The sequence below is a fragment of the Halyomorpha halys genome, unplaced genomic scaffold (assembly GCF_000696795.3).
Source record: "Halyomorpha halys isolate HHAL.00 unplaced genomic scaffold, Hhal_1.1 Scaffold1618.1, whole genome shotgun sequence".
Classification (NCBI taxonomy): Eukaryota; Metazoa; Arthropoda; class Insecta; order Hemiptera; family Pentatomidae; genus Halyomorpha; species Halyomorpha halys.
The window spans coordinates 214,674-238,717 of NW_027105895.1; the positions used below are offsets into that span (position 1 = coordinate 214,674).

Here is a 24,044-nt window from a genome sequence, read left to right on the forward strand (position 1 = left end):
AAAAAACAACAATAATAAGAAGAAAATAAAAAATAATCACTAGTCACATTTAAACACTTATACAATATTTACACTATTGACCTGAGAATTCCGGAGCCCACTCTATTCCCCACGCGTGAGAGGTAGAGCAGGGCTCTTCGAGATCCAAGGACATCCCTCTCACTGCGTCACTGGTAATGAACCAGTGGAGGCTGATTTAGTGCACTAAAGCCGCAAACATTCAACTTTTGTGGAGCATCTGACCATTGCCAAGACTGTAATAATCCATTTTTATTTTACAATAAATCTCTTGGCCACTGCCGTTTCGAGGTGGATTGTAGGGATGGGCGGAACTGGATAAGGATTAAACCAATGGATTAGGATGATTAAAAATATTTATGTGAGATTTTGGATTTATAAACTGCTTATTTTGTTACAGACATCAACGTAATCCATGTGGACTTAAAAGTGACAAATTAAACTAAGAGTGGTGAATCTGCTGTCCAGTAGGAGGCCGAATAATTGAAATTGCAAATAATTTAAAATTTTGTGGAAAACAAAACTTTGCGTTATTTAGCAGCTTAAAATCAACTAAATGGTTTTACTAAAAAAAAAAAAAAAGAAAAGAAAAATCGACTGGCATTTAAAGAAAATTATGTCTAGTTAACGATGCTGCTTATGCGAAACCGAACTTTAGTCCATATAGGCTTTAAATAATTATGCCGTTGGGAGGGGCTTGAAATAATTACTATTAGCTCATTTCATGATGAATATCCGTTTTTAATACTTCAGAATCATAAAGTGAGAATAGTGAACTTTAGTTGTTTACAACGTCTATGTTTATAGACTATAATGAGCCGTTTTTAATTATCTCTTTGTCAAAAATATTTACAATCATTCCATTTGATTTCACATTGTTATGCCTTCAATTATGCGTGATTATAACCAAATCACCTCCCTGCACAACCGTTGATCTTGTAAGAGGGCACCCCCTGACTCTTCATTGGTTATAGCGGTAAAGACTTAATTTTTTCTTCCCTTTTTTTTAAAGTAATAAACGAAAAACATTACATGTATGATATGTATAAATACATATATAATCGATATAATAAAACTGATTAAATTGTTATTATTTGATCAGTTAATAATTTTTATACTATATAAAGAAAATTAAATTTAGTTAACAATAAACACACATTCCCACCTATATACAGGATTCAATTTGACCCTTGGGAACCCTTGTATTTGTGTCGTAGGCAAACCTGGGCTACAATTGATCCCAGCGTTTCTCTCCTAGCTACGTCACTGGTATTGAACTTTCAAAGATAATTATTATTTTTTTAACAAAAGGTAATAATAATTTGTTGTTCCTTCATTTTCCGGTATTATCACCAATTAGCAGCGTCATACCGTCATAGGATTGCTGCCCTTCGGTCTAATTAACGAAGTTAAAAAGAGCCAAAACAAGAGAGAGCAATATCCCTCAGGAGTCCAAGAATTCCAAAGGTTCCAATTTAAGGTAAGTGCCATTAGTAAGGATGAGGAGAGGAAACGCTCGATTCTCTTTAATGCAAATCCCTAAATGCATTCCAGCCTTGACAAGATTTTCACTCAGTTAAAGCTCCCACTAACTAGTTCCCTAGTTCTCCCAACTCCTCAATCGATAGTTTAGCCATACTCGAGTTTCGGTTGATCAATTCCTCTCCTATTTATTAGCTCATTACACCTTCCAACGTAATAAAGAGAACTTTTGCTTGGTATGGAACCTCTTCCATCTTAATTTATAGTGGATTTTCAAAGTTAAAAATATTAATAAATCTATGATTCGTGGATTTGCATAAATTACAATCACGTCAGAGGTAAGAATTATACAAAACAAATTTAAAAAAAGTTATTAAAAATCAGGTAGTACTCATGCAAATAAAGTTATAAACATAATGAAAGGGACGGAACGAAATGTAAATAATGGGTAATTGAAATTAACATAATTAAATATGTAAGTAATAATTATATATATATATACGTGTTACATGTTACAATGATCAAGAAAAGAAATGAAATTTATGCTACAATAGGTAAAAGATGAGCAGTAATAAGCTAACAGTAACAGTAAAAAGTAATAAGCTAAAATATTTATTTTACTTATACTTTTACTTTTATATTATTTACTTTTCCAAAAATAGCATATTTATAGAATGTTTGGAAAAGTAAAATTTTGATTCGGTTTTTGCTTTGGCGTTTAGTCTACCTACTGATGGTATTTTATATTTTCTAACATTTTACTGCACACCTTGTTTTATATATATTTTTTATTATGTTGAATTTTATTTCCTAGTTCATTTTTTTGAAAGATACTATAATATGTATTTTTTTTCTTGAAATGCTATAGGTGCTGAAATACTATAGCTCCTTTATAGTTGTCAGTATTCAGAAAAGGAAAGTAAGTAGAATAACTGGCTGTAATACGAGTAAAGGCCTTATTATTGTAGCAGTCAGCTTTCTCGAGAGGGAGATTGGCCCTTTGAAAAATGGAGGGAGGCAGCCCGCATGGGCCATGCGCTTAGGGAAATGGCACACAGAGCATTGTCTAGCAGCGTCTTCTGTCTCTTGTATTCAAACCTGGAATGGAAACACTGATTGTTCGGTAATGTCTTTCATCATGGTTTATAGGTTCTTTGTCTTGTCTCAATAGCGGTGCTTCGCTATTCGCGTCAATGAATCTATTTGTATTCAGAATGTTTTCTCGGTTACCTTTTATTTGACTTACTCCAATCTTATTCCCTATAATAAGCAAGATTTCCTAAAATAGGTGCTTAGTTTAACCGGTTTCGTTTTTACTAGATACATTTAATCGTTTTCAGTTACTAGTTCCGATTTAAAACTATTAGAAATAGTTTCATTGTGACATGAAAGAATATAAACTTGGTTTTAAAAAACGTTACCTACAGTATGTTACGAAAAATGGCTACGCCCATCATTTTGAAATCGTTTTACTAAATTATAATTCAAAATTGAATTGAATTTGAAAATTTAAAACAGCCTAATGCCATTGCAATAATATTCAATACTTTCATCTTTTATCTTTCTATCCGAATTCTCGAACATACACCAAAGCCTTAAGCACAATCACCGTCCAACCCCAACCGTACCTAAAATGGAAACAGCAGTGACTCCGTGACCTTATGTAAATATCGTTACTGGAGCCCATATTTCCTTCAAGTCCTCACTCAGTCTCCATAGAATCTTAATGTCAGGGACACAACGATTGGGAGAGAATTTCTGGGATCTCGAAGTCCTGCTCTGCCATCCACATGTGGTTGGCGAGGGTGGGTTCGGGGTCACTTTGGCAGAATATACATAAAAATATACCTATATGACACATTAGCATGAATATGCTTAATATGATTTATTTTACCCACTCAACTGTTTAATTAATTTATTATTATTAAATTCATTTATCTACTTATGTTTACCTACTATGAGTACATATTGTTTTATTATAACTATCCACTTGAATTGAAGCTAGGTAAACGTACCACAAAGTATTTTGTAATTATTATCTTGGTTTTTAGCAATTACCATAATATTTGACAAAAAAATTCACAAAATATAGATGTCATATTATACAGATAAAAAGAATGTTGGTATTTTAATATTGCTGATCTCTATTTGGGCCCAAATTACAGAAAATTGAGACTTAAAAAAAAAAAAAAGATTTTATTAATTTTACTATATCTCATAAGCTTTCTAGTCTGTAAAAATGTTGTGTACATAGTTAAAAAAAATGGGCGAAAATCTTAGAGTTTTCATAACTTCCACCACATTTATATCATTTATTTTAAAACTAATAACATAATCTTTTCAGCATGAAATTTTCAGAAAATGATATTTATTTCAGAATTTCTGAGTATTTTGTTCATAAAAATATTGTAATATAACAATATAAAAAAAAATATTTTGTTCATAATTTCTGAATACAATTTTTTTTAATTGTCCAAAAATGGATTTTTCTTGATTAAATTTTTTTTCACTTTTAGTATGACAAAAATCAAACGATAAAATTTAACAAAATTAGCCAAAAAGCCGTCGGTTTTGGCATAAAATTCATATCATTAATAAATATTATTCATATTATCTTTTTAGGGAATTATATCATGAAGTAGTTCTACGGTTGGTAGTAAACCAAGTAACCACATTTTTGTTTTCTAATTATACCCACATTGAGATCTAGAAGAGATTTCACGGAAACGGATTCCTAGTGGTACTAAAACAGTTATTAATTGGTTTGATACAATAAAACAAAATTAAATTATGCGTTAAATGAACATAATAAAATGTGTACCGAAACCAGCAGTTCTGAGTATTCCTTGGCCTCCAATGGTATCGAATCGGTTATGTTAAGAATTAAACACTTTAAAAAAAAAATCACCAGTAACCAAGAAGTCAGATACTGATGTTTTTCATGCTAGACCTAAAAGTGCTACTTTACAGCCACGAAGGTAATTGTTAATGTGACGGTAACTATAGTTCAAACATTGTAGTGGCTGCGACAGTTCATGCCTTGGCTGTAATGTGTCCATTACCAACCAGTTCAAACTGGTTTTACCATGACAGTAACGTTTACTATTAACTATCACACAGATCAATCAAAACCACTTGTCAAAAATCCGTTTCCATATTAGGTGAAAATACATATTCAGTACTATATTTCAATTTTTGGCAACATTTGTAAACACTTTTTTTTTCTTTTTTATTGTTGTACAGCATACTATTTCTCATTTGATACAGAATTTAGTGTCTTAGTTTTGTTTTACTGAAACATTTTCGCATAGATACACCTTCTTGAAGTTGAAGACGGAAAATAAAAGAATAAACCGGATTTGTTACTTTATGGAATTATTTTGCAAATTAATTAGAGCTTTAGGACACCCGAAAATGCGATTCTCTGTTGTGTGGTCAAAGATAATTTTTTTAATTATTTGCATGCATATGTTTTAGGACGGGAGAAAATTAGAAATCTCTATATTGAGATTTTGAGTTACAATAAATCTTCCGTTCCGATTATGAGCTACAACGAGCAACCAATATTTATTCCTAATGTTGAAGCTGAGTTACATACCATCTTGATGTCAATCTCTCACACAAGAAATTTAAGAAGGTGATTTTGGTAGTTCAAGTCAGACAATAGCTCAAAAGTTTAAAACACTTAACCTGTTATTGACCATTTTCTGATACATCACTTTTCCTGCCTTCTCCAGAAATTACGTATCAGCAGTGGGTATTTAGGAAATTAGTCCTCATAACATCTTTAACTTAGCGCTCAATCACAATTCAACACGTATTAGTACAAGAGCCGGGAAGAAAAAAGGTAGTTATCTCACCCCAATTTTTGATTACTTCAATGAAAACTATGTATAATTAATGGTCAAAATTGATGAGTCTGCCAATTATAGATAGAGGGAATAAAAAACGGCGGCTGTTTCAAAACCTTAAAAAAACACTAATTTTTTATTCGGAGCTCTATATCTTAAAAACTACCAACAACACTAAAAAACCTAAGAGCACATTATTTAAAGAAGAGTAAATTTGCTGAAATATTAGTCCTAAAAGGGCTATTTACGTCCAATAGTTCTCGCTAGGTAGCTTTTTAAAAAGCAAAATTTCTTAAAACTCTACTGCAAGATTAGTAGTTAGTTAATTTATTTTGAGAAATCTATATCTCAGGAACTATGTGACGTACAGCACTCAAATTAAAGCTAGTACAATGGACTATAAAGAAGATTATTACCTTTAACTTCGTAGGATTTATTAAAAACTTCATTTCAGAAACCATTTGACGTACATATGTCTGCCAGTGCAAAAAAGTAAAATAATTAATAATGTTTATCTTTGTAGGACTAGTAGTTTTTATGATATTTGACAAAATAAACTCACAAAATGTTAATTTCTAGTTTTTCTTATAAAATCTTGGATTTTTGAAAAATATACCTCTAGATCCATTAGACGCACATATGTCTGCCAACGCTCAAAATAAAGGAAATTTAACTTACTATAAAGTAGTTTATGACACTTATCTGCGTAAGGGTAGTAGTAATAGATATTCACATATTAATATAAATTTGGCAAATAAAAATTTCTTCTAACAACTATAAATCAATTTAATTTAGCGAACTACCACACTTACAAAGATAAACGTTATAAACTAATGCATAGTACATTAAACTAACTTTAATTTGAGTGCTAATAGACATATGTACGTCAAATAGTTTTTGAGATGTAGATTTTTCAAAATTAATTCACTAACTACTGATCCTTCAGTACGTCCCATACAACATTTATATGAAATGTTGCTTTTTAAAATATCTCAAGAACTATTTTACGTAAATAACCCTTTTAGGTCTCATATTTTAGCAAATTTGCTCTATTTTAAATGACGTTCTCTTAGGTTTTCTTGTGTTGCTCCTACTTTTTAAGATATAGGGCTCCGAATGAAAAATTAGTGTTTTTATACCGCTTTTAAACAGCAGCCATTTTTAATCCCCTACCTATACTTGGCAGACTCATCAATTTTGACTAGTAATTATAAATTGTTTTCATTAAAGTAATCAAAAATTGGGGTGAGATAACTGCCTTTTTTATCCTCTTCGCCTCTTGTACTATATCGTCAATAAAAGTCAGGATGAAAAAGACGTTAGAGGTCTTATAATTAAAAGTCAGTCGATTATTTTAAGATTGGTTCTCTATCGGAATTAAAAAAATAATAAAAACAATTATCGAACCCTTTGTTCATTGTTTGTGTCCAAAAATCCAATATTTCATTTTTCTTTTTCATATAGATTGAATATATTGGGTATGGTTCTTTCTGTCCTTTTGTTCTCTGTTTTTTCCTTATTACATTTTATTGAACATATATCACAAAGCAACGAAATAAATAAAAGGGTTATATGAAATTCTAAATTGCTTCCACGTACCTTCTGGAGGTACAACATTGCGGAGGAATATCTTCTTCCCGTCTTCTCTCCTCCATGTGACGTTGGGAGCCGGGATGCCGGTCGCCCTGCAGACCAGTTTGAGGGTACCTCCTTCGTTAGCCGAGTGATCGCGACTTCCATCCTCATCTATCACATCTGGTGGAATGACCACTTCAAGGTAGCCCATCTGTAATAAGATGAGGAGATTAAGCGATCTGAAATAAAAATCTTTTATATCTACATTTATGTTATAATCGAAATGTACTTGAATAAGTCAAGAAATATTTATAATATATTTAAGTATTTGATGTGTAATAAAATTCAAAAACATATGGAGGTGAGTTTTATAATTGCATGGTTAATTAATTCGATTCTTCTACATAAAAGATTGAATTTACATAACCATGGTTAACAATTTACATATTACACTATAAAACTTCAAACCCAATTTGTTCGTCGCTTGTGTAGAATCCAGGAGATACCATAACGATTTCTCTCTCAGCCGGGTCAGAGGTTTTGAAAGCCTCTTTATTGATTGGTCGAAAATTTATGTTTGAGCTATTAATTTTTTTTAACCAAAGGTTTTTTTTTTATATGTATGAAATCACCCAGGGAATTTTTAATTTTACTTACCTATATATGAAATAACCAGTAAGGGAAGGTATTGCAAAGGGAAAATAATTTCGAAATCTAGTTTTCGACATAAATTCACGTTTTGTGGTGCTCTGTATCCAAATAACGAAGCCTCGCAAAATTGTGTGTGTGAGAGAGAGAGAGTTTTTGTGTTTGTGTGTGTGAACAAACTAGTTCAAAAACGATAAGTCATATAAAGCTAAAATCACAGATTTAAGCATACATACATGCCTGGATATGACAGCAACTTGTTCCATAAAATCGATTGACTGAATTCACATTGTCTCGATTTTTTCAAGAACGGATCTAACAACTTTGATTAAATTTGATAAATCAATGTATTATAAAATTGTATCAAATATCATTTAGAATTTATCCTTATCGAAATAGTCTAAGGGGGATTTGACGATTTATTAAACAAGCCTCTGGTAATGTACCGTTAATTAAAAAAAATAGTTTTCATTGTTAGTAATAACAAACAATGTATAAAAAAATAATAAAGAATTTTATCAATAATTCCGGCTTCGAACCCAGGTCCTTGGAGTTAGTAGCTTAGAGCCTCTGTGCCACATAGATCTTATCATATAATATCATATCATTACATCATAGATCTTATCATATAATATCATATCATTATATCATAGATCTTGGCGATTCTTTTTTTTGTAAACTTTTATATTTAATAAAACTAATATTGAAGTAAATCTACTGACTTTGAGTTCCTGTAATTTCCTATCGCTTAGGAGTAACAGCGTTTTAAAAGTTTTAAATGTTTCTCAATTTATACCGAATTAGCTTTTACAAAATATTCTCTTTGTATTCTCGGTATAGAGGAAGCGAAACATCCACGTGCCATATTACGAAATTACTTTAGAGCTATATTCTGTAGATAAATTAAATGAAAAATAAAATGTTGTCCATTTTTTTTTTTTTTCGTTTTGTTAGTATTGTATTTTAATGAAAAACCGATGACATTTTAATTTAAAATATCAAGTATTTATTTATCAAAGCATTCCATGAACTCTGAATTATTTACCTTTTATTCTTTCAAAGGTATTTTAGGTTAATTGGCAGAAATGAATCATGTCATAGGATATTTATATTTTCATTTTACAGTTAGTTGAATTCTAAATTTAATTTACGATTCAAACAAATATTATACATTTTATAAAACCTGTTTATTAACAGATATAGCTGTTAATAACAGCCTGTCACATACTCGGATGGTAAATAGTAGTTACGTGATTGCGCATTGACTGTGAAACTAAACAGAGAAGGAAAGTTTAAAGATGGGTGAAGAAGATTAGGAATGTTTTTAAACCAATAACGAATTTCTGCAGAGGTATGGAAGAGTGTGATCAAGAAAAGTGCAGTACTTATCGAAGCTTCATCGTCATCACGGGCTTTATAACCATGAGCGTACCCAGCAAGCGGCACAGGGGGGCAGCTGCCTCCCCCCTAGAAGTAAAAAAATGTTTTTAATAAAAATTATATATTTTTTTAAGCAAATAATTGCAATAACTAATAAAGTATTTATGGAGTTTTAAGCTTAATTAAAGTTTTGATTTATGGAGGTAGAAAATACGGTGTATGTTAACTCCTCAAGAAATCCGCCAGAATGAATGCAAGAAGTGGTCAATTACGGTAGATTCATCATCAAGATGTAAAGCCAGTTTGATTTTTTGGGTATTCTAGTCACAGCAAAGGGTGAGTGTGTGGAAGAAATTAAGGCATGTATAGCTCGCAAGAACAGGTGTAGTTTCGTTCTTTAAAAATCATTGATATTCAGAGGCCAGACCCGCAGAGATTCCATTTTATTTAAACAAGTCTAAACAATACATCATTGGTACTGAACCATCGGAGGCTGAGTAAGTGCATTAAAGCAGTAACATATTCCAAACATGAGTGGAGTATCAGACTATTGTTTCAACTGCAATTGTCAAATTTATTTCACAGGAGATCTGTGAAACTTGGCCACTACCGTTTTAAACGACAAGGTGAATTGTAGGGACGAGTTGAGTTGGTAAGATTTAGTCAAAATTTTGAAAATTTGGTTGGTGTAAGGTCAGAAACATAAGGGATATAAATGTCACTTCTTTTGTAGGAAATAGTGTTTTGAGGGTTGATTATGATTTGATATTACATTAATGAACATATTAATATAGCTTATAATAAATATATATATGGTATATATTATATATACCTGGCTTTTCATTGGATCAGTATTTATCTGGCACATGTATGTGCCCGAGTCGTTCTTCTGTACGTTGGACACCTTAAGCTTCCAGGTGTTGTGTCCGTTGTGCGTCACAGAGAGGCGGTTGTTATGGGCTACCAGGTGAGTGTGTACAGCCAAAATTATCTTAGAATCTGATTTAATCCATGCCACCTGGAAACACAAATAATATATTCGTAATCCTTATTTCAATTCAGTTTTTAGAATATGTTTCAAGTCTTATATTTATGTCGGGTGAAATCTGGCCTATTGCACTTTCTCATTCTGCAAAAAATATTCAGTTGGCAGTAGCTGAAAACATTTTATGTAAAAAATTCGAAATTATTAGGGCAAAAAATTTGCTCTTAATAAATAGTTTTTGTCTTATTCCAGTTGCTTTACAACTTCATCCGGACAATCTTTAAAAAAAAAAATGAGAGAAGATGGTCAAGGGTGCAGTCAGCAAAAAATACACAAATAAACGAAACTTGAAATTCAGGCCTTTATCAGGACTCAACAAAGATTATAATAAAAGTTACTTTTAATGGAATATTGACCTTTTTATGAATTTTTACTTTTAACGAAATCTTCGTTGAATTACTTATGAAGGCCTGAATTCAGGTCGTAACGTCGGCACATATAAATAAGTTTCGTTTGTTTGTCTCTTTCATGTATCTTCCCCTCATATTAATCTACGGTCAATTATTTACACCTCATAAAAAAAGATAATAATAATAATAATATTGAATAATTTAGGTTAGTGATGATTAACTTTACTAGTCAGCATTTCGTAATTTATCAATTCTCTCCTTTTTAAGATTTTTTTTAGTGATCCCGAAATAATATTTTATCGCGCTGCCTCAAACCTCCTCCACAACAACCAACCAGTCTACACGGTCTCTTGCTTTCTCCTTCCATCTACCAACTTTCAAGAGCTTCTAATCCTCCTCCACATCGTCCAGCCATCTGATCCGGGGACGTCCTCTTTTCCGTTTTTCATCAGGTTTGCCATAAACCATCTTTTTGGGAATCCTTTCATCGGGCATCCTCTCAACGTGTCCTAACAATCTTAATCTTGCACTTTTTATTAACGCCACGATGCTGGGTTCCCCGTACAACTTTATCAGTTCCTCATTCCTTCTTCTTCTCCAGACTCCATAATCCGAGACTCCTCCTCATATCCTTCTCAATACCTTTTCTCCCAGGAGTTCAGCATCTGTTTTGCTTTTCTTGTCAAGGTCCATGTTTCTCCCCCATAGATCACTACTGGCCTTACGATAGTTTTGTAAATGACCACTCTCATCCTTTTAGAGGGAGCTCTAAAATTCAGTATTTTCTGCAGTGAGAAATAACATTTATTTCCTGCTGCTATCCTGGCCTCTATTTCGCTCTATACTTTGTTATCATCTGTAACCAGGCTTCCCAGGTACTTAGACTGATTTACAGAAGTGAAGCTGTGGTCTCCGAACGTCACTTTGCTATTCTTTTCCTTATCCTCTCTTGAGCTTTTCTTATACACCGTCTTGTCTTCATTAACCTTAAGGCCCAATAATGCTGCTTCTTCGAATTCCTGGAATGTTCCTTTTAATACTGATCGGGTTCTTGCGGCAATGACATCATCTGCATATGCTAAAGACTGTCTATTGTAAATGGTCCCTCCTGGATTAGTTCTGATTGAACGAATAGCTATTTCTAATGCTATATTAATAATAGAAAAGAAGCTAGAGGATCCCCCTGTCTCAAGCCATTCTCCACAGAAAGTTCCTGGGACAGGGAATTTTCAAGCTTAACTCGGCAGGTAGTGTTCATTACTGTAATTTTTTACCAGCCTGACTAGTTTTTTCGGAATGCCTACCTTTACCATGGCTTTTAAAAGTTATTTACTGTCCAGATGACCTAGCAGATGTAGGTCTATATTATACTCATAGCATTTTTCCATTGCCTGCCTCAGGGTGAATATCTGGTCAACTGTTGATCTACCGGGCCGGAACCCTCCCTGATATTCTCCTATAATATTTTCCGTGAAATCGGACACTCTTTTATGTAGAAGCACTGCCAGCATTTTATAGGTTGTGCTTAGTAGAGCAATGCCTCTATAATTATCACATGTCAGCTTGTCTCCTTTCTTGTGTATAGGACATATTGCTGCTTTTGTCCAATCTTCTGGCATTTTTTCTTCCGTCCATATCTCCCAAATCAAATCATAAATTGCTTCCCACAAATCACTGCCTCCTTATTTCATCATCTTTGGAGTTATCTCGTCAAGACCTGGTGACTTATGGTTTCTCAATGATTTAATAATGTTAATAATTTCTTCCTTCTCAGGAGCTTCCACTTCTTCTGCACCATCCTGCTCCTTACCCAGGATTTCGTCTAGATTGAAGATTCTTCAGCTCTTTTCTCAGTGGCTCTTGTGTTTAGCAATTCACAAAAATATTGGCTCCACCGTTCAAGAATTGACGTTTTTTCACCAATCAGCTCACCTTCTTTCCCTTTACATAATCCAGTGTTGGCTCTTTTTTATTTCCTTTACACCTTTATGAAACATTCTGGATTCTTTTTTCTCCCAGGATTCTTGCAACTTTTTAAGGTTTTCCTTTTCCAGTGCTCTCTTATTTTTCCTACATAGTTTTTTGGCTTCTCCCTTCTTTAAATTCCCGTACACTTCCTCTGGTCTTCCTTTTTAGTATGTTTAAGCTCGCCTTATTTCTTTCTTCCAGAGCTAACCTACACTCTTCATCAAACCATTCGTTTCCGTGAGCTGGTTCTTTCTTCTCTAGTACATAGCTGTACAAAGCACTTTATATAACAACATTTTTAATTTTTTTCCATTCGTCATTTATAGTCGTATTTTGTACAATCTCATTTTCTCTCAGTCGTTCCCTTATTTTATTTTTAAATCCTTCTGCTACTTCACTCTTGAGCAACTTTTCTGAGTTGTAGATATGTACTCTATCCAATGTAGTGCATCTTCTCATAGCCAGCTTTTGTCGATACCAGACTTTTACCATGTGGTAATCCGTGTCACAGTCCGTTCCTCTAAACGACCTTACATTTCTGATATCTGATGCATGTCTAACCTCTATGAGAACATGATCTCTTTGGTTTCTGGTCAGGCCATCCGGCGAGATTCATGTCTCTTTATGTATTTTTTTATGTGGGAATATAGTGCTACTACTGACCAGCCCCTTTTCCATTGCAAAGTTAATTATGCGATGGCCATTATCATTTGAGTAGTCATGTTTACTCTCTCTGCCTATAGTAGGTCTGAATGCCACTTCTTTACCTATCTTAGCATTCAAGTCGCCTATAATCATTTTTACATCGTGCCTTGGGATTGAGTCATATTCTCTTTCTAATGTTTCATAGAAAATATCCTTCTCCTCCTCTTCCCTGTCTTCTGTAGGAGCATGTACGCACATAATCGTTATGAAAAACCTTCCTCTAAGTCGCACTGTACAAATTCTTTCACTGATCAGTTAATACTGTATTATTGTGTGCTTAATAGACTTTCTTATCATGAAGCCTGTCCCACATACATTTGCATCGTCTCCACTGTTAATAAGCAGATAGTTCTCTAATTCTATCGTTGTCACATTTCTCCAACGTATCTCCTGTAGAGCAGCTGCCTTAACTTGATATTTATCAAGCTCATTCTCTAATCTCTTGCTTGAACCTGGTTGATTTAACCCTCTAACATTCCAAGAAGCAATATTAAGTCCTTTCCATGCCGGGGTCAAACACCTTGTATGACTGTCCTTATATCCGAGGCTGTGTGTTGTTTTCTGAACTTGTAAGTTTTTTGTGGTTGGTGGGTAGTTAACCCACCGAACCAACCCTCCTTTATCCGGGCTTGGGACCGGCAACTAACTCCTTGGGAGCCAGCAGGCGGAGTGCTCACTAAGGAGCTTATTAAATTATTAATTGTTAGTAAGAATGATTGAAGAAAATTATTTTTAGAAGTTCTTAACCCACATTGAAAAGAATAAAACTATATAATAATACAATTTCGACCTTTTTTTAACTTTAACCATTTTTAAACTTCTTCACCCTATTCTTCTAAATGGTAAATAAAATTTCATGGTATAAAAAATTACGGAATTGACAAAAAATGTATATGTATTATATGCCGAACTGGTAAAATGAATTAAGCAAATAACAAACAGTCTCTCCATCTTACTGGAGAAAATAGTTCAATAAAATGCCCAACACTAAGAGCACTAAAATAAACTCAATGGAAGTATTATTTGACAAATGTTTTTTCTCCTTGGAGCTTTTTTATCTACAACATATTAATTAATATCGCACTTGAAATACATTTATAGTTTTTTATAAACTACTTTACTTTCAAAAAATATACAAAGTAGTTGTTTTTTTTTAGATAAAATATACTTTTTTTTATTTTATATAATTTTTTTTTTATTTTATGTCTTTTAAAAACTAATTTGGAAATAGAATTTTAATTTTTTTTTTTTACCTTTTAGTAACTAAGGCAGACTGGAACAGTTGTAAATATTTGAATAGTTGGATGGAGTGAAAAATAAATTGTATTATTTTTAAAAAATACACATTTTCTGTATCATTTTATAATTATATAATACTGTACATATCACAATATATAACGTTTCTGGGCTATGACCCGATCGTCAGGAACTAGTATTTAAATATTTAAACAAATATTATTTAATATATGATATAACAAATATTCTCCTAATTAGTACACATTTCAAATGCAATGATATCAAATTTTCTCAAACTTGATGTGAAAATGGAGTTTAAGAAAATTTTCCTTATTTTAACAATATTGACAAATGATGACGGAGTGATGGCTCCGAAAAATTGTATACAGATAGTGTATTTTGCTTAAAAATAACAAAAAAAATTCATTGGAGGATTTTTTCCACTTAAATTCATATAAAACTTTTGTCAAATTTCTTTTTCTTTTTTTAATGGTACCACGATTACACCGTTCACAACTGTTGCTCTTTAAGTGCACTCTGAATATCATTTAACTATTTTCGCTAGTCAGGTGAAAGACAAACAGTTTGTTATTATTCAAAATGAGGAGTATTTTTAACTTTGATTTGAATCAACAGCTTCTCTCATATCTAAAATTTAATAAATTATTAATTTGAGTGAAAGTCAGCTTGTTCCATTCAACAGAAAATAGATCTTAATGATACAATTGAATTTAAAAGAAAAAATAATAATATGTTCTTTTATTTCATTGAGTAGACCAGTTAGACCATCCATTCAGAACTCTACCGTACTCCTGTTCCAGATAGCCTCCATCCATAAGAGGAGATACTGATATATCCAGGAAGGGTTACCGTAGTAAGGGCTGAGCCTGTAGAGTAGCCTCGCTATAACAAACTCGGTTGGGGTGAGGATTATAAAAATGGTTTCATGAGAGGCACAAAGAGACGCAATCAGAGCGCGCCACGGCTGACTTTGTTAGGAACGTGCCCCACTGCCTAGGGGGGGGGGGGTCTAGGTCCTACAACTCGGTTACCGGCGACAAAACTTTTCCGGTTCTCTTCCTTCCATGATACATGTACACTCTGACGTCAACAGCCTCTTCTTAGGTCCTGAGGAGTAATAAAGTTCTTAAACCGCATTAAAGAAAACAGAACTTGTCAGCTGTACATTCACTGATTTTCCATCTGAACTTCCATCTGAACTTCTATGAGAAAATATTATAGATTTCAATACTGATAGCTAATGCTAGAATTTCTTAGTTACACCAAGAAGATTATAAACAGGTAAAATAATAAAAAAAGCTACAACGGACGGAATCTCGAAATAAATCTCCCATTTACCACTATGAGTTTAATTGGTATGTAACCTGTTAGATAATACTCCTTAAGTATTTGAGTGTTATGTTAACTATTCCAAACCACCCCAGATAAAAATAAAATGAAGAAATTTTGTCTTCAATAAATCTCCCATTTACCACCATGACCATGACTTTCCCTAGTCAGGGAACCACTTCCTGAAGTTACGCGCGCTTCATAAATAGGAATTCAAGAGAAAAAAAAATTCTCTGAATCTCAGAAGAAGAATGGTTGTTTTCTCCAGCGCCTGCTTCTCTTACAGCGATCCTTTAAGTCTGTTTTTTATTATCGGCACTAATGATTCTTATATTTAGAAACAAGTATAGTTTTAATTCAATTGAGTGAAATTTAAAAAGTAGGCTAGGAACAAACGTGGCATACCTTAAGCTGAGAACAAAAAACGGGCTACTATCCACTAAGATATTATCTAAAGAAGATGAAATTAGTTCTTCAGTTCATCTCAATTGTTTCAGGTGAATGGTGAATTTTGAAAAAAAGTAGTTCGGTCAATTTCCATTAAATCCCAAGAATTATCCAAGTGAATGATTTGTTCATTATTGTTATCTTATTTCTTTTATTATATTATATATTTTATCATTAACATCTCATTATTTAATTGTTATTTGTAGCAGTAGAAATTGCGTTGATTATTTGTGTTGCGAAGGAAGGCTACTGAAGTGGAATCACCGATTTCAATATACTTTTTTTTTTTGAAAAATATAAGTATATGAATTCTTGTCTATGTATTTTAGGACTCGAAAGAAAAATATTTTGTATAATTTCAACCATCTTTAAACTATTCTCCACGGCCTTCAAGACGATTATAAACCGATTAGTACAAGAGCCCAAGAGGAGAAAAAAGGCAGTTATCTCCAATAGTATATCCCAATTTTTGATTACTTTAATGAAAAATATGTATAATTAATAGTCAAAATTGATGAATCTGTCAAGTATAGGAAAGGGGAATAAAAAATGGCGGCTGTTTCAAAGCGATAAAAAAAACTAATTTTTCATTTGGAGCTCTATATCTTAAAAAGTAGGAACAACACAAGAAAACCTAAGAGAACGTCATTTAAAGAAGAGTAAATTTGCTAAAATATGAGCCCTAATAGAGCTATTTACGTTAAATAATTTTTGAGATATAGCTTTTTTAATAGCAACATTTCATTAAAATGTTGTATTGGACGTACTGAAAGATCAGTAGTTAGTGAATTCATTTTGAAAAATGTATATCCCAAAAACCATTTGACGTACAGATGTCTATTAGCACTCAAATTAAAGCTAGTTAAATCAGCTATAAAGTAGTTTATGATGTTTATCATCGTAGGAGTTTACATGAAATTTGCTAAAATAATTTGATTTATAGTTGTACCGACAAATTTTCATTTTCAAATTCATATTCATATGTGAATATCATAAAAACTACTACCCCTACGAAGATAAGTGTCATAAACTACTTTATAGTAGGTTAAATTTCCTTTATTTTGAGTGTTGGCACACATATGTGCGTCTTATGAATCTAGAGGTATATTTTTCAAAAATCCAAGATTTTATAAGAAAAACTAGAAATTAACATTTTGTATTAAATTAGCTTTAATTTGAGTGCTGACAAACATCTGTACGTCCAATGGTTTCTGAAATGAAGTTTTTCATAAATCAAACTTATTGTCTGAAACAACTATAAATCAATTTATTTTAGCAAATATCATGAAAATTGCTATTCCTAGGAAAGTAAAATTGATAAATTAAATAGATTTCTCAAAATAAATTAACCAACTACTAATCTTTCAGTAGATTTTTAAGAAATTTTGCTTTTTAAAAAGCTGTATCTCGAGAACTATTGGACGTAAATAGCTCTTTTAGGGCTAATATTTCAGCAAATTTACTCTTCATTAAATAATGTTCTCTTCGATTTTCTAGTGTTGTTGGTAGTTTTAAGATATAGAGCTCAAATTGAAAAATTAAGGTTTTTAAACAGCCGTCATTTTTTATTCCCCCTACCAATACTTGGCAGACTCATCAATTTTGACTAGTAATTATACCTACTTTTCATTAAAGTAATAAAAAATTGGGGTGAGATAACTGCCTTTTTTTCTTACCGTCTGTTGTACTAAATCGATTTGTATTGCGGTGTAGAATAAAAAAGATGCATTAGTGGGTTGGTAGGTTAGCCATGTCGTTGGAAATATGCTTTTGTAATTAAATATTGATTTATAACTGTTCTGAAATAGTAAATAATTTATAAAATAGCATTTTTTTTTTGGAGCAGCTGTTGGAGGAACTTAGTGAATAAACTAGACTTAGAGAAATAAGGGAAGGTAGGGTGTTTAGCATTCCTAGCCCCGGCCACAGCACAAGTAATTCCAGGAGTAATCTACTTTAATGGCCCAACTAAATCAAACTTCTCCGGTCGCCCTTCAGAAAAGATCCCTCATTGTAATTATTTTAAGCTAAAAACCAACTGACCCGTTTCTATGGAAATATTCAACTAATGTAAGCGATTTTCTTTCTGTGCTATTAAATTTGCCATGTTGAATTAGAACATTCCATGTCATGCGGTCTGGTTTATTCTGTTTTAGATTTTATTTACAGAATAATAATATCATTTAGCAGAGAGTTTAATTTTATTAACAACTATAAATTAAAGCCTTATGATTATCTTTGAGATATTGGGTACTGCAAATTAATTAATGTTTCGCCAATTCAGTGATATCATGTAAATGTACCATGTATTGTATATGGAATTGTAGATGTAAATATAAAAAGTAAAATACAGTACACACATAAAATATTTTGGTTATTAAAAAATTTTGAAATTCTTTATTTATATTTATTTCTTTTATGATTCAGGTATAAGATTTGGATATTCATTAGTATAGATACAGACCAAGCTTGGAGTTGCAGATGGTTTTGGAAACTGAAAATGGTGGCTCTTAATATAAAAGATTGACGCCAAAGAATATTTTTAGTACTAGTAAAGAGAAAGCTCTTGACAGAAATTTCAGGAAGCTTTTAGAGAAAAAACGACAGGGATTGGTGCGTAATCCGTGAAGGATTATTTGGATCAACTAGATGACAAGACCTGGAAAGTGCCTCGGAGTAGGCTATGCTCGAAAAGTAAATAATTGATGTCCCAAGAACTATTAACCCAGCCTTTATGACAACACTTCGGAGGGAGGAGCTCTGAAATTTTCCCCTTCAAATGAAGAATGGAAGAGATCACTCCGCTACCTTACGATAAAGAGGAGATACTCTAAGCATGTGTGGGAGAACAGACTTAGAGAGATTTGTACTTCAGGTTATATCTTGGTAATGGGTACGTTTCGGTGGACATTTTGTGAGTACTCGACTTCTTGTGATTTTGCATGATGATTCTGATCTCCCTCAGACCGAATGCATGAAACATTGCGCTAAATTTCTGTTACCCTTCTGACTCAGCAAGTGTAAATTAGGTTATAAACATTTTAAAAATTTCAAGTTTTATTAAAATCGTTAGAGCCGATTTTGCACTTCATTCTAGAGAAAAATATGTTTTCTGATTATTGTAAAAAAGGCTCTGGACTGTATAAATGGGTTTCATAAACATAGGGGATCTAAAGCAGACTAATCACAAAAGGAAGCAATAAAATCATTCTATTTAATTAAATATAAATAATCAGATGTAAACTTAAGTTCCAAAGGTATTTTTTTTAAACTAAAACATTTCAGGCTCTTCTGCCCATGATCAAGTTCTAAAAACGATATTTACAATTAATATAGAGTTAAAACCTGGAAAATTTGAAAATGTTTATAAATTAGTGAAGTAGATATATATATATAACCCATATATATATATATATATATGTAGTTAAATATTAAATTATCTGAATGTATAAATAATATTTTGTATGTATAAATAAATTATTATTTATTTTAGTACATAATACCTTACGACCTTACGAATTGAATTGTAGAAAGATAGTCCGGGTGGCGGTCAATAAATGTATCCAAATAGTAAAAGAAAACTATTCATTGTTAAACAAACATTTTTTTATTTTTTATTTTAAACAAACATTTTATTTAATCTGGTGAAACATTGGTTAACAATAAATAGTTTTCTTTTACTATTTGAATACCTTTATTGACCGCCACCCGGACTATCTTCCTACAACATTTTTGTATGATTTACATTGGACTATAGTAAAACTATTGGTAGTAAATGTTTTAATTATAGAATTTGCTAATAGGCTGAAGAACATGAAAGGTTTTTCTGAAGACATATGAATAACGAAGTAAAAATTATTTAATTTTTTTTTCAATTTTAGGTTGAGCAGGCACTTTGATTTGTGGTGACAAATATAGAAAATATCGGGTTGAGACAAAAAATGTTTTATTCTTCTCATACAAATAGAAAATTTTTTTCTTTGATCAATTTAAAAAGATTATTACTGAAAATGATCATAAAAAAATTAATTAGATAAAAAAGCTGCTGAACTTAGTAAACCTTATTTAAATGTAATTACACTAACAAAAAATACTTTTAAATTGAAATGAAAATATTAATTAGTATAAAAAAATTATAAATATGTAATATCTGTTAAATATGAGAAGGTATTATTTTATTTTCGTCCTCACGAAAAGAATAAAAAATAAATATGGAAGGACGGTTATTAAAGCATTGTTCAAATTCATCCTCAGATTTTAATGAAAAATAGTTTCCTCTTCATAATTTTTTTTTCATTTATTTTCTATCGGTCATTAACCAAGAAAAAGCTGCTCCTAAACTTAGAACTAAGTTTGACAATTTATTTTTAGAGGGGTAATGTACTAGCTGAGATGGCAATAGATTGACCTTTCTACAACCCCCTGCGGCATTTGCGGTCGGCTAACCACTACTACATTAGGTAGCAGCCTCCCCCAACAACTTTATTGCTTATTTAGTCGTAATCAATAGAATAACAATAGAGATTTTCACCCGAATCACCTAACTTTTATATTACGAAAATTTATACTAGAATCAATACATCCTCTTTATTATAAATTAAGGAATATTTACCAATGATACAAAATTTGTTACCTAACAACATTTGGCAACATATTCCAAAAATACCAAACTTGGAAAGACAAAAATTAGCAAAAAATTAATAATGAAATCACTTTTTTTTTGTTAAAATTATGCTAATCGAATTAATGGGTTGTATAAAAAAAAAATAAATGTTTTATAAAATTCAAGATTTTAATAGGACTGTATTTTAATCCTATTTAATACTAACCAATTCTTAATAATCCCTTTAAATTATTATCTAATTCATTTGAATACTAAAAAAAAAGCCTCAGTTTAGTCATTTGTTTAAATGAAGAAACATGACAGTGTCCTACGAAATTCTCGTAATTTTAAGGCATAACTGGAAAAAAAAAATTCACAACCGTTGAAGCAACTCGTGAAATTATTAAATATGAAGGGGAAGGTGTACTTGACTGCGAGGCGTGAAACAGTGAGGATACGAAGTTTTGAAAGGAAGAAGGACTCCGGGTGACCATTAATGGATATTGATGAGGTTTTGTAGGAAGCTATAGAGTCCACAAGTACTCGCGAACTTGCCAGGGAGTGTGATGTGTCGAAAGATACTGTTAGTCACCATCTACTCTCCATAGGGTAAGTGAAAAAAAACAACAGTAAACTGGTTCCTCACGTACTTACTCCTCAGCAATCACTTCCTGTCGAACCAAAGAAAAGTTTAAAGAACTTCATGGGTTTGAACTCCTGCCTCATCCAGTAAATAGTCCAGACCTCGCACCATCGGATTATTGCTTGTTTCGATCCATGGCCCAGTTCCTTCAAGGGAACAATTTTCAATTTGATAATTTTGAGGAAGTTGAAATCGCGGTCCAAGAGTTCTTTGACAGCCATCCCAAAAAATGTTATCAGCGTGGGATCGAGCAATGACGGTAGATAACAATGTACTATACTTTGAGTATTAATTTTATTTTATATCAAAGAAATAGTAATAAAATTTTGGTTTGAAAACTGTCTTTTTTTATTTTACACCCCATTAATATGTTATATTACAGCCCAAGAACACAAGAGGGGAAAAAAGTCTGTTATTTCACCTTAACGTTTCATTACATTAATGAAAACTATGTATAGTTATTGATTAATATTGATGAGTCCGACAAGCATAATGAAGAAGAAGAAAAAATGGTGGCTGTTCCAAAAAGTTAACAAGATTAATTTTTCATTGGGTGCACCATATCATTTAAACTAATAAAAAAACTAGAAAATCAAACGATGTTTTATCATTTAAAGAAGTGGAAATTTGCAAAATTATGAGCCCTAATAGAGGTGTTCAATAGTTTTTGATATATAGTTTTATTAAAAACCAACATTTCATAGCGAAAAAGCTATAATTTATGAATTCATTTTGGGAAATTATATCTCAAGATCTACACTGCACGTATACATTTTTTTTCAAAGCTCAAATTAAATCTAGTTTAATGTGCTATAAAGTAGTTTATGACGTTTATATTCATAGTAGTAGTATTTTTCATATCTGCCAAAATAAATTGATTTTTAGTTGTTCGGGCATAATTTCATATGCAAAATTCATATTCATTCGCCAATATCGTGCAAAATACTACTCTTACCAAGATTTTAAACAATTTATTTATTTTATTATAAACAAGTTTATAGTATATTAAACTAGCTTTAATTTGGGTTTTGGTAGAAATCTGTACATATAATTGTTCTGAGGTATCCTTTTAAATTTTCCAAACAACTAAAAATCAATATTTTGTGAATTTACTTATCCGAATATTATAAAAACTACTACTACTACAAAGATAAGTGTTACGTACTACTTTATAGTACATTAATCTAGCTTTAATTTTAGTGCTTGCAGATATCTATACATCGAATCGTTCCTCAGATAAATGTTTTCATAAACCAAAAATTTTATTTTCATAATTAGAAATCAAATGTAAAAACAAAACAAAAAGAAAAAGTATCTTAAAAACTATTGAACGTAAACAGTGCAACTTGAACTCATATTTAAAAAAATGTAATTTACTCTAAATTATGTTTTATTAAGTTTTATAATGTTGTAGGTAGTTTTGAGGATATGGAACTCTTACATTTTACATGTTTTTTAACGTTTTGTGTACATAGTTCTATTAAATTAATTAATTAAGGTAAAATAATTGAGTTAACTTTTTCCACCGGGCTCTCATAGTATTATTATGGTCATGTAAAACATTCTTTTGTTATTGATTCGAAGCTTGGATCGTTTTCTTGTATGTTACGCAACAGTCGGAACCGACGTGCAGTTTCTTGCCTTTTCAGTCTTCTTTGAGGATTCTAAATTCTAAATATTCGACAGAGATGAGTGGAATATGATTATAAGATACTTACTGTAGTGCAGTCCGTAGGTTTACGGCAGTAGATGATTTTAATCTACCATCATTCTATATGGGTTGGGATATGGAACTGAGGAGTTTTGGGTACATTTAACGGATTATTATTCATTGATAGCACCCATGTGTCATCGGCAAATGTGGTATGGTTTCGAAAATAAGTGGTTATTTTAGTTAAATGAATACTTTCTAACTATATAAAACAGTGAAAATTCATCGGACTTAAAAGATAGTCCAAAAAAGAACTTATATGATTTTCAACTCATTGATACAAGTGTAAAACGATTATGACTTAGCAGATTTTAATTTAAAGAATAGATATTGTATTTTTTACTTAATAATTTTAAATTTAATATTTTGGCAATACATTTAAATAATCTACTAGAAAAACTGCCGCTTTTCAATCGAAATTTTCTAAATATAAAATCACCCGTCATTTCAGAATAACTCAAGATATCTTATAACAAAATATTCATCTGCAATAAATTTTAAACGATTTTTTGCTTACCTTGTATCTTCCTAAGTGATTAACTACACAGGTGAAAATGACATCTCTTCCTTGGGTTACGGTGTGGTTTTCTAGAGCTTCGAGAAATTGTGGCTCATATTCAACTTGAGCTTGTCCTGGAAAAAAAAAATTAATAGATTATTAAGTTTATATCTTAATCAAATCTTTATAATGGGTTATCTTTATAAAGTAGTCACTTACGTGAATAACGGATTTAGCAGTCAGAACAAGAATTAAAGTCATTCCCTGATCTGATTTGAGTTTAGTTCTAAATGTGTAAGGTGTCTGTGTACAGCAACAGAGATACTATTATCATCCAGAACATTATGGGAGAGAATGTTGTAGCATTTTTAAATATCAAGGATAATTGATGGAGGTTATTATTATTTTTTTATATAAATTTAGCGATTAATAGGAGTAGATTCATAATGGATTCGGAAGGTTTACTTTTTATAATCGAGTTTGACTAGATTGTACTCGTTTCTAAAAAGGTTTGAAACAATAATTCTATATTT

At 31.6% G+C, this 24,044-nt stretch overlaps 1 protein-coding gene across 1 annotated transcript in view; it reads right to left on the reverse strand.

The window, feature by feature from the left end:
• The window catches only part of LOC112211589 (lachesin), a gene marked incomplete at its 5' end in the record, with an annotated part of 81,234 nt that extends 57,589 nt beyond the window's left edge, over window positions 1-23,645 (reverse strand). The window contains 3 exon segments of the mRNA XM_067053561.1: window positions 6,951-7,137; window positions 9,787-9,972; window positions 23,530-23,645. Of these exon segments, the coding sequence (XP_066909662.1) occupies window positions 6,951-7,137; window positions 9,787-9,972; window positions 23,530-23,645 (489 nt within the window).
• Window positions 23,646-24,044: the final 399 nt, after the last annotated feature.